Source organism: Heterodontus francisci, chromosome 19 (genome assembly GCF_036365525.1).
Source record: "Heterodontus francisci isolate sHetFra1 chromosome 19, sHetFra1.hap1, whole genome shotgun sequence".
Taxonomy (NCBI): domain Eukaryota; kingdom Metazoa; phylum Chordata; class Chondrichthyes; order Heterodontiformes; family Heterodontidae; genus Heterodontus; species Heterodontus francisci.
This window is the reverse complement of record NC_090389.1, coordinates 62109790-62121980: the sequence shown is the minus strand read 5'-3', so window position 1 is coordinate 62121980 and position 12191 is coordinate 62109790. Positions and strand designations below refer to the sequence as shown.

The window sequence follows — 12191 nt, the reverse complement described above, 5'->3', positions numbered from 1 at the left end:
GTTTGTGAATGGGGTGCCAATCAAGAGGGCTGCCTTGTCCTGGATGACGTTGAGCTTTTTGAGTGCTTTTAGAGCTGCACCCATCCAGGCAAGTGGAGAGTAGTCCATCACACTCCTGACTTATGCCTTGTAGATAGTAGACAGGCTTTGGGAAGTCAGGTGGTGAATTACTCGCCGCAGGATTCCTAGCCTTTGACCTGATCTTGTAGCCACGGTACTTATATGACTACTCCAGTTCAGTTTCTGGTCAATGGTAACCCCCAGGATGTTGATAGTGGGGGATTGAGCAACCATAATGCCATTGAATGTCAAGGGGAGATGGCTAGCCTCTCATTTGTTTGAGATAGTCATTGCCTGGTACTTTGGTGGCGCGAATGTTACTTGCAAATTATCAGCCCAAGCCTGGATATTGTCCAGGTCTTGCTGCATTTCTACACGGACTGCTTCAGTATCTGAGGAGTCACGAATGGTGCTGAACATTGTGCAATCATCAGCGAACATCCCCACTTCTGACCTTATGATTAAAGGAAGGTCATTGATGAAGCAGCTGAAGATGGTTGTGCCTAGGACACTACCCTGAGGAACTCCTGCAGCGATGTCCTGGAGCTGAGATGACTGACCTTCATCAACCACAGCCATTTTTTTGTGCTCGGGATGACTCCAACCAGCGGAGTGTTTTCCCCCGATCTCCATTGACTCCAGTTTTGCTAGGCAGTGATGCATGTGTTTTGGGGCCCAAAGTTAAACTCATAACCAAATGGGACACCCTGACTGTACACTGCCATGTTCAGTCTGTGCAAGCAGTTGGATAGGGTACTCGAGTCAGGAACAAAAATGATGAATGTTTACTGGGTGCAGAATAAGAGGGATGTTGTCCTGATGTTAAATAGCAGAAGCTCATTCCTGAGTTGATGTTCGATGAACACAGTAGTATATGATAGTGGTGCAGTAATCATTGAGTCAGGATGGCGGAGAGTTGGAGTTGGAGTCAGCATAGATGTGGAAGCAAACACAATGCCTACAGATGACGTCACGAAGGGCAGCAAGCAGATGAGGATTGGGAGGAAGGAAAGGCTTGGACCTTTGACTTTCATAAAATATCGTACAGATATTTGTTAAAAAAGTAGCCACTAACATATAAATCAAGGTGTGCTCGAACAACTATAATGCATCCATGCATTTTTCTGTTCGAGGAACAAAAACTGTCATTTTGGTTTTTTTCACTTAATAACAGCATATTTGGATAAATTCTGTTGTCAATTAAAAAACCACAGACATCAGACCTCTTTCCCAGAACACAACTGCTTTCTTGAACAGTAGTTTTACTACTATCAAACAGAAGAATACCATACCTCAACTGCATTTCGATGTTTAGACTGTGCAAGAAGTGTCCTCCGAAAGCCAAGCAGTCCACTGGAGTCAATGTTGCATAAATCCAACCTATTAATAAATAATGCACATTTGTTACAATTTGTTCAGAAGACATTACTGGCAGAAATCTGTTAGCCTTGTGTTGCTCTGGATATCACTGGAGATTTGCAAAATTCAATCCTTTCATATAATTGGAATACATGACCCTCTTTACAAAAAGTACAAATCACTTTATATTCAAAGCCCAAAACAACTGCAGCATATACACTAAAATCTATCGCAACTAGTGCTGTATGTTATATTCCAGAAGGCCAGTTGGTGAAGGATGTTACTGGAACCAATCTTAACTCTGTCTTATATTTATTTACAGAGTTAAGCATTACAAACATACACCTCCTAACCCAACCATAGCACAGTTTCAATTACTATCTCTTTATCAGTGCTCAAGTGAAACCCTAGTTAATGGTCACCACCTGCATACAATTAAACACAATTAATACTATAACAAATAGGACAGAAACCTACTGTTATAATCCAACATATCGTTGTTTAATGAATATTAAGCAATGAACACAACCCTATGCTAATTACTTTTTAACCACAATTAATGAAAGAAGGAAAACATACCCTTCTGTTAACCTGCTCTCTCATCATTGCTGTTCGAATACGCCACATTTAACTTTTGAAATGCAGATTTGTATAGAAGCACATTCTGCACTATATAATGCTAAACTTTTGTCACCTAAAGATTCCTGAGATACACTGTAAGAATTATTTATAGATCAATATGCATCTGTAGCTAAACCAGCAACATGGGCTTCATAACAGAGGTATTGAGTACAAAAGCAAGAAAGTTATGCTGAACCTTTCGTTATGAAAACCCCACATGCCAAATGGGAAATATTAATTTCATCGATTGGAACTTTGCCTGAGACTTTTACTGGAATTGTTACAAATAATTTTTGTAAAAGAACAGCTAGCAGCCAAGATGGCCACAAACTTTGTATTTGAAACACCAAAGGTTTAGACTGGAGACAAACAGGATTAACTCAGCCTAGCCAAAACAATGGGGTGCTCTCTGATTCAATTACCTGAGATAACCATGTCAATGTGGTCATCAAGAGCCATCGACACCCATTGACTTTGAAAGAGCCAAGCCCTCCCTCAGGCCCCACCCCCCCCACCAAGTATGTCTGGAGAGCCTGAGGGGAGAGCCTTGACTTTCAAAGAAAACACAAAGAGCTGGTCATGTCATGTATGTGTGCAACTCTGCGAGATTGTGAGTTGTGACTCAGGAGTACAGTAACTAAGAAGCGATCCACAGGGCAGCTCTCCCTCTCTCCAGTACAGATCCAGAGAAGACCCGGTGGCAGCTGGTACAGCCAAGTCTACAGACTCCTACAACCAGCAACCAGGATACAAACAAGTTTGCCACCGTGCATGTGGCCCAGAGAGGACTTCAGGATTACAATTTTAACTAAGAACTCTGGGACTACTGAACTGTATTTAAATTCCATTTATTACAAACTATACTCCAAACACCCAACTCTATTGCCCTCAGCTATCTATTAGTGTGAGTGTGTGTGTGGCTCTTGTGTGAATGTGGACCTGGATGTGTCATGTATTTTAGTAATTTTAACCGGTTTAGAGTGATAAGGATAATAAACTTACATCTATTTTGTTTAAACTCAAGAAAACCTGTCTGATTGGTTCATTTGCAATTATTTTAGAGGAATAGCACCACGCGCTCACTGAAGTGGTAAGTTCAATCACTGTGTTTAAAAAAAGAATAAACACTGTTGCGGTCAAACCAAAGAGTTGGGGGAAAGGGAAGCCTGAGACCCCCTTCCTCACCCAGTCGTAACAGAAATTTGGGGGCTCTAGTCTGGCATTGTAACCCACAGACAAAGGAGAAATTGCAAGTGGGAAACCAAATTGATCCCTGTCAAAAAAAAAACTTCAATACAGGTTTTCTTGTGGCTTGTGTTGCTAAAAGACTAACATGTCCGCTTCCAAAGCCAGTACCTTCCCAAGCCAGGGTGAAATAACTTGGGATGTTAAAGGCACTATCTATGGAAGAGTTGTGGAATGTAGCTGGGCAGTTTGGGATTACGTTCCGTGCAAAAGCTAAGAAATCCAAACTCCTAAGACTTGTGGCCAACCGTTTTTCACTTGAACCTGAAGAATCAGAACCAGGGTTACAGTCAGATTCAGACAGGGTAATATGAGCAAAAACACAATTGGAACAGAGGAAACTTGAATTGGAAGACAGGGAAAAAGCAAGAGAGAGAGAGAGAGAAGAGAAAGAAAGCAAGAGAATTGAGAGGGAAGAAGAGAATTTTCCTGAAGGAGCAGGAGGAAAGGGAGTTAAGGCGGCTTGAATTAGCTAGGGGGCAACACGGTAGCTGCCAGTGAAAGCATAGCCAATATGGACCATGTACTGAGCTCTTAAAATTTCCCACTTGATCCCAAAGTTCAATGAGGGAGATGTGGAAGAATTTTTTTTGTCATGTTTGAAAAGCTTGCGAGACAGTTAAAATGGCCGGCTGAGAGCTGGACCCTCCTGCTACAAAGCAAGCTAACAGAAAAAGCCCATGACATTTATTCACTGTTGCCAGAGAGTTCATCAGGCTATGAATTGACGAAAAATGTTATCCTTGGGGCATATGAGCTAGTACCAGAAGCATACCTCCAGAAGTTCTGAATCCTCTGGAAAACATACCATGAGTTTGAGAGAAGTAAGCAGCTGGCTTTTGACCAGTGGTTAAGGGCGCTTCAAGTGCAGCCCACGTATGAAAACCTCAAAGAAGTGATTCTTCTTGAGGAGTTTAAAAACTCACTCCCTCTTCCTATAAAAACCCATGTGGAGGAACAAAAAAGTTCAAAGAGTGAGGCAAACCGCAGTTCTGGCTAATGAGTTTGCTCTCATATACAAGTCCATACCCGAAGGGAAAACCTCCCCAGTCACCCCATAACCCTGAAAAGGATAAGAGCTGGTTGGGTAATAGGAGCCCAAACAGTCTTGGGAGAGAGAGGAAAGCGGGACACACAGGGGACCCTCCTCAAGCCCAAAAAGATAGTGCTGAGAGCAGGAGTGAGACTTGGAGACCTGTGTGTTTCCATTGGAGTAAGGCAGGTCACCTCAGAGCTAACTACTGGAAACTATGGGGAAAGCCTATAGGGTTAATCAGGGCACACCTGACCAGTACAGGAGAGGGGACACTGATGGAAGGCACAGCAGAGCAGGCTGTGGCTTTAACTGCAACAGCAGTAAGACCCAAGAAAAATACTGCTGTGGGTGCAGGAAAATTGACTGGGACTGCCTTAGTGCTAAGGGATCAGATGGGGAAGAATTTGTTAAGTGTGTCCAGTATAGTTTTCTGAAGCAGTATGTGGATGGCCCTACTAGAGAAGAGGCTACACTCGACCTCCTCTTAGGAAATGAGCCTGAGCAGGTGGTTGATGTGTCAGTGGGGGAGCACTTTGGGACCAGTGACCATAACTCTATTAGCTTCAAGATAGTTATGGAAAAGGATAGGACTGGTCCTCAGGTTGAAGTCATAAATTGGGGGAAGGCTAATTTCGATGGCATCAGACTGGAACTCTCAAAAGTTGAATGGGAGAGGCTGTTTACAGGTAAAGGGACGTCTGGCAAGGAGGTGGTGTTGGAGGTTTTGAAGCGCATTAAGGTGGATAAATCCCCAGGGCCTGACCAGGTGTATCCTAGGATGCTATGGGAAGCAAGGGGCCCTGGCAGAGATTTTTGTATCATCATTAGCTACGGGTGAGGTACCGGAAGACTGGAGGATACCTAATGTTGTGCCTTTATTTAAGAAGGGCAGCAGGGATAAGCCAGGGAACTACAGGCCGGTGAGCCTTACATCAGTGGTGGGAAAGTTATTGGAAGGGATTCTGAGAGACAGGATTTATATGCATTTGGAAAGGCAAGGTCTGATTAGGGATAGTCAGCATGGCTTTGTGCGTGGGAAATCATGTCTCACGAATTTGATTGAGTTTTTTGAGGAGGTGACCAAGGGGACTGACGAGGGCAGGGTGATGGACGTTGTCTACATGGACTTTAGCAAGGCCTTTGACCAGGTCCCGAATGGTAGACTGGTCCAGAAGGTTTGAACACATGGGATCCAGGGTGAGCTAGCAAATTGGATACAAAATTGGCTTGGTGATAGGAGGCAGAGGGTGGTAATGGAGGGTTGTTTTTCAGATTGGGGGCCGGTGACCAGTGGTGTGCCGCAGGGATCGGTGCTGGGACCTTAGTTGTTTGTCATATATATTAATGACTTGGATGAGAATGTAAGGGGCATGATTAGTAAGTTTGCAGATGACACCAAAATTGGTGGTATAGTGGACAGTGAAGAAGGTTGTCTAAGGTTACAACAGGATATAGATCAACTGGGAAAGTTGGCAAGGGATTGGCAAATGGAATTTAACGCAGACAAGTGCGAAGTGATGCATTTTGGGAAGTTGAACCAGGGCAGGACATATACAGTGAATGGCAGGGCCCTGGGGAGTGTTGTTGAGCAGAGACACCTTGGGGTGCAAGTATATATTTCCCTGAAAGTGGCAACACAGGCAGACAGGGTGGTGAAGAAGGCGTATGGCATGCTTGCCTTCATCGGCCGAGGCACTGAGTACAAGAGTTGGGACGTCATGTTACAGTTGTACATAACGTTGGTCAGGCTGCATTTGGAGTACTGTGTACAGTTCTGGTCGCCGCACTACAGGAAAGATGTGATTAAGCTAGACAGGGTGCAGAAAAGATTCACAAGGATGTTGCCTGGTTTGGAGGACTTGTGTTATAAAGAGAGATTGGATTCGCTGGGTCTGCTATCCCTGGAGCGAAGGAGACTGAGAGGGGACATGATAGAGGTATATAAAATTATGAAAGGCATAGATAGGGTAGATAGCCAGAGTCTGTTTCCCATGGTAGGGGTGACTAAAACTAGAGGTCACAGATTTAAGGTGAGAGGGAGGAGGGTTAAAGGGGATCAAAGGGGTAAATTTTTCACACAAAGAATAGTGGGTATCTGGAATGAGCTGCCAGAGGTGGTGGTGGAGGCAGGAACAGTAGCAACATTTAAGAGGCATCTGGACAGGTACCTGAATGAACAAGACATAGAGGGATATCGAATTAATGCAGGCAGGTGGGATTAGTATAGATAGGCATTATGGTCGGCATGGACGCGGTGGGCCGAAGGGCCTGTTTCTATGCTGTACGACTCGATGATTCTATCCCTGAAGGTTATCAGGATTTTATGTCCAAAGGGAGAGTAACCCCATACCCCTTGAGTGGGGCAAGTAAGCCCATCATCATGCTCAGGGATACAGGGGCCACCAGATCCCTTTTTCTGGGAAAAGGCATGACCTTTTCCCCAGACAGTACAGTAAATACAAGACTGATAGTGAATGGTATCAGAGGGCGGTGTATGCCTGTACCTTTATACTGGGTGCACTTGAAGTGTGACCTAGTTTCCGGACCAGTGATCGTAGAGATTGTCCCTAGTTTGCCCGTGGACAGGGTTGACCTGCTCCTAGCTAATGATCTGGCCGGGACAAAGGTGGTAGCTTCCCCAGTAGTGGCAGGGAGACCGAAGGAGGTCAGAGAGACAGGGCAGTTGCAGGACATGGTCCCCTATATTTCTCCTGATTGTGTAGTGACTTGGGCCATGGCCAAACCAGCTCCCTCAGAGGAGACTGAACTGGCGCTACAGATGGATGACCATGCTGTCTAGTTGTCTGAAACTTTCTTTGGGAAGTTAGAGCACCCAAGGAATAGGTTAAACGAATCTTCCCTAGTTGTGGCTGAACAAGCCAACCCAGTATTAAGGAAGTTAAGGAACAGGGTTCCCAAACTGAAACTGAAGCAGAGGGAGTCCCTGACTAGTACTATGTAAAGGATAAAGGTGCTGATGAGGAAGCAGAGCTCTCCTCACAAACCTGAGGATAAAGAGTGGACAGTTAGTGGTGCCGCAGAGGTACTGTAGAGAAATATTAAGAATGGCCCACGAATTTACAATAGCTGTACATGTCGGTGTACAAAAAAAACCAAAGCCCGCATAAGACAGCAATGTGACTGGCCAAAACTCCACAAAGATGTAGTGGAGTTCTGTAAAACTTGCCACATGTACCAGGTTGAGGGGAAGCCCCAACCTGCAGTAAAACTTACACCCCTAATATCTGTACCGGCTTTTGGGAACCCTCCAGCAGAGAGCTGGTAAATTGTGCAGGACCCCTGCCGAGATCAAAAGGGGACAGTCAAGCACAGGTCTGGCAGATAGTTAGGGAGGAATGGGATGAAAAGGACCGTGAGGACAGGTTAAAGGAGATCTGGGAAGATTCCCAAATGAAACCCCTTGCTGTCCGGTCAGCCGATCCTGAAATGCTGGGAAAATTGGGACCCCACACCCTCCTAGGTAAATACAGGCCATGGAAGCACCTTACCAAGGCTGCTAACAGCATTTACAGAAACCTGCAGGGACAAGAAAAGTTCCCCAAAAGGCAGAGAAACAGTGAGGGTGATGCCTCACCTGGACGAAGTGCCGCAGGGGAGTGCAGTGGATTCTCGACAGATACCTGTGGGCAGAACTATCCCAGAGGACATGGAGGAGATTAGCAACGAGACCCTCCCCACAATCAAGAGAAAAGTGAAACAAAAATGCCCGAAAGTGAGAAGCACTTGTATGACTCACCAGAGCATTAAAAGTGAGGTCCAGGTGGATCTACCCACTGCAGAGTACAATGATCAGGGCTCAAGCCCAGAGCTAATTATATCCAACAATCTCACTTCAGATTCCAGCAAGAACAAAGGCCCAGAGAAAATCTCAGACACCTCACAGGGGCTTAAAACCAATTTATCACCCGATACCACCATAGGGAGAGAAATTATCAAGGTACTGGAACCTGAAGAACCTTTAGGGATGAATGACCATAATATGATAGAATTTTACATCATGTCTGAAAGTGAGATAGTTCAATCTGAAGCCAGGGTGTTAAATTTGAACAAAGGAAATTATGAAGGTATGAGGGGCAAATTTCTGAGGTGGATTGGGAAAATACATTGAAAGGTATGACAGTACAGAGGGAATGGATAGTCTTCAAAGATATATTACATAGTTTACAGCAATATACATTCCTTCAACGCACAAAAACCCTAAAAGTAAAGACAGTCAACCGTGGATAACAAAGGAAGTTAAGGATTGCATAAGATTAAAAGAAAAGGCCAAAGATTTGCCAGAAATAGTAGTACACCTGAGGATTGGGAGGATTTTAGAATACAGCAAAGGTGGACGAAGAAACTGATAAAGAAAGGGAGAACAGAATATGAATATAAGCTAGCAAAAAATATAAAAACAGACTGTAAAAGCTTCGATAGGTACGTAAAAAGGGAATGTTTGGCTAAGACAAATGTGGGTCCATTACAGGCAGAGTCAGGAGAATTTATAATGGGGAATAGAGAAATGGCAGAGAAGCTAAATGATTACTTTGTATCTGTCTTCACTGAGGAAGATACAAGAAATCTCCCAGAATTAGAGATCCAAGGGATTAAAGGGAATGAGGAATTGAAGGAAATTAGTATTAGTAGGAAGGTTGTATTGGAGAAATTAATGGGGCTGAAGGTTGATAAGTCCCCAGGACCTGATATTCTACATCCAGAGTGTTGAAAGAGGTAGCTATGGAGATAGTGGATGCTTTGCTGATCATCTTCCAAAATTCTATAGATTCTGGAGCGGTTCCTGCAGATTGGACAGTCGCAAATGTCACCCCACTATTTAAGAAGGGAGGGACAGAGAAAAAAGGGAATTACAGACCTGTTAGCTTTACATCGGTCGTTGGGAAAATGCGACAATCTATTCTAAAGGATGTGATAAATGGACACTTGGATAATAATAATCTGATTGGGCATAGTCAACGTGGATTTATGAATGGGAAATCATGTTTGACAAACCTGTTGGAGTTTTTTGAGGATGTTACTAACAGAATTGATAAAGGGGAGTCGGTGGACGTGGTATACTTGGATTTTCAGAAGGCTTTTGATAAAGTCTCCCACAGGAGTTTGGTTAGAAAAATTAAAGCCCCTGGGATCGGTGGTAATAAACTGGCATGGATTAAGGATTGGTTAACAGGCAGAAAGCAGAGAGTTCAAATAAACGGGTCATTCTCATGTTGGCAGGCTGTGACCAATGGGGTACCGCAGGGATCAGTGCTTGGGCCCCAGCTGTTCACACTATATATCAATGATTTGGATGTGGGAACCAAATGTAATATTTACAAGTTTGCAGATGACACAAAACTAGGTGGGAAATGTGTGTTGTGAGGAAGATGCAAAGTGGCTTCAAGGGGATTTGGACAGACTTAGTGAGTGGGCAAGAATGTGGCAGATAGAATATAATGTGCAAAAATGTGAGGTTATCCACTTTGGCAGGAGGAACAGATGTGCAGAGTATTTCTTAAATGGTGAGAGAGATTAGAAAGTATAGATGTACAAAAGGACCTGGGTGTCCTCGTCAATAAATCACTGAAAGCTAACATGCAGGTGCAGAAAGCAATTAGGAAGTCTAATGGTACGTTAGCCTTTATCGCATAGGGATTTGAGTACAGGAGTCGTGAAGTCTTGCTTCAATTGTACAGAACCTTGGTTAGACCACATTTGGAGTACTGTGTGCAGTTGTGGTCCCCTGACCTTAGGAAGGATAGTATTGCCATAGAGGGAGTGCAACGAAGGTTCACCAGACTTGTTCCCAGGATGGTGGGACTGTTCTATGAAGAGAGATTGGGGAAACTGGGCCTGTATTCTCTAGAGTTTTGAAGAATGAGAGGTGATCTCACTGAAACCTACAAAATACTTAAAGGGATAGACAGGGTAGATGCAGCTAAGATGTTTCCCCTGGTTGGGGAGTCTAGAACCAGGGGACACAATTTCAAAATAAGGGGGAAGCCACTTAGGACAGAGATGAGGAGAAATTTCTTTACTCAGCGGGTTGTGAATCTTTGGAATTCTATAACCCAGAGGGCTGTGGAAGCTCAGTCATTGAGTATGTTTAAAGCAGAGATTGACAGATTTCTAAATACAAATGACATAAGGGGACATGACGATACTGTGGAAATAAGGCATTGAAGTGGATGATCAACCATGATCTTAGTGAATGGCGGGGCAGGCTTGATAGGGTGAATGGCCTACTCCTGTTCCTATGTTCCTATATTCCTATGAAGGGTTAGAACCATGTGTTGTAGAAACAGCAGCTGAGGGGTTGAAGCTTGTGCATGAAGGAAAATTAGCCCTAGACAATTATGGAAATTTGCAGACACGAAGTTTCCCCAACAACCACATGTTTAAGATACCCATTCCCAGATTACAAACTGATACGAGAGAAACTTTAAACCCATTGACCAACCTCAAGGGAAAAGGGCAGTTAAAATCAGCACTTGCTGCTGCAGAGAGAAAAAAAAGACAAGCTGCAATGATTTTAAGGTTTCTGAGTGAATGAGGGTGAATGAAAAATGCATGTGTGTTTTCTTTTCAACTCCTATAAGGAAATGTTCCCATGGTCACATTTCATTCTGCATGCTACGGAAGTGTTATGAAAACCCCACATGCCAAATGGGAAATATTAATTTAAATCGATTGGAACTTTGCCCGAGACTTTTACTGGAAATTGTTACAAATAACTTTTTAAAAAAGAACCGTTAACAGCCAAGATGGCCACAAACATTTGCATTTGAAAAACCAAAGGATAAGACTGGAGACAAACAGGACTGACTCAGCCTAGCCAGGTGCTCTCTAATTGAAACACCTTGTCAATGTGGTCGTCAAGAGCCATCGACACTCATTGACTTTGAAAAAGCCAACCCCCCACCAAGTATGTCTGGACAGCCTGAGGGGAGAGCCTTGAATTTCAGAGAAAACACCAAGAGGTGGTCATGTCCTGTGCAACTCTGCGAGATTGTGAGTTGTGACTCAGGAGGACAGTAACTAAGAAGCGATCCACAGGGCAGCTCTCTCTCTCTCTCTCTAATACAGATCCAGAGAAGACCAGGCGGGAATATGTGGAGGAACTTTTTTACACAGCGAGTGGTAATGACCTGAAACTTGCAGCCCACAAGGGTGGTGGAAGTGGAGACAATAAATGACTTCAAAAGGAAATTGGATGGCCACCTGAAGGAAATAGACTTGCAGGGCTATGGGGATCGAGCAGGTGAGTGGGACTGACTGATAGCTCCGGGGAGAGCCGGCATGGACTCAATGGGCCGAATGGCCTCCTCTTGTGCATTAAATGATTCTGTGTATTCTTTTCATAGAATGAATCATCGAATGGTTACACACAGTATGAGGCCATTTGGCCCATCGTGTCCACACTGGCTCTCTGCAAGAGCAACTCATCTAGTCCCACTCTCTCGCCTTTTCCCCATAGCCCTGCAAATTTTTTCTCCTCAGATAATTATCCAATTCTCTTTGAAGGCCTCGATTGAATCTGCCTCCACCACACTCTGTGGTAGTGCAGTCCAGATTCTAACCACTCGCTGGGTAAAAAAGTTTTTCCTCATATCGCCATTGCTTATTTTGCCAATCACCTGAAATTGTGTCCTCTGGGTTCTGGATCCTTCTGCCAATGGGAACAGTTTCTCTCTATCTACTCCGTCCAGTGTGACAATAAGATTATAATAAACCTATATTTATCTAAGAAGATTCTAACTTTTTAAAAATCTAACTTAATACACATCAAGTGCAATTCCACTTCCCAGATCAGTAGGTATATCATATATTAATAGCTGTTTCACCAATCATATGAATTACACATTAATTC

At 43.9% G+C, this 12191-nt stretch overlaps 1 protein-coding gene across 4 annotated transcripts in view; it reads right to left on the bottom strand.

Annotated features, from left to right (window-relative positions):
* Window positions 1-12191, bottom strand: part of phf2 (PHD finger protein 2) — a 128006-nt gene that overhangs the window by 55613 nt on the left and 60202 nt on the right. For all 4 annotated transcript variants that reach the window (XM_068051766.1, XM_068051768.1, XM_068051767.1 and 1 more), the window contains exon 8: window positions 1353-1440. In XM_068051766.1, the coding sequence (XP_067907867.1) occupies window positions 1353-1440 (88 nt within the window). The remainder of the gene's footprint in view (window positions 1-1352; window positions 1441-12191) is intronic.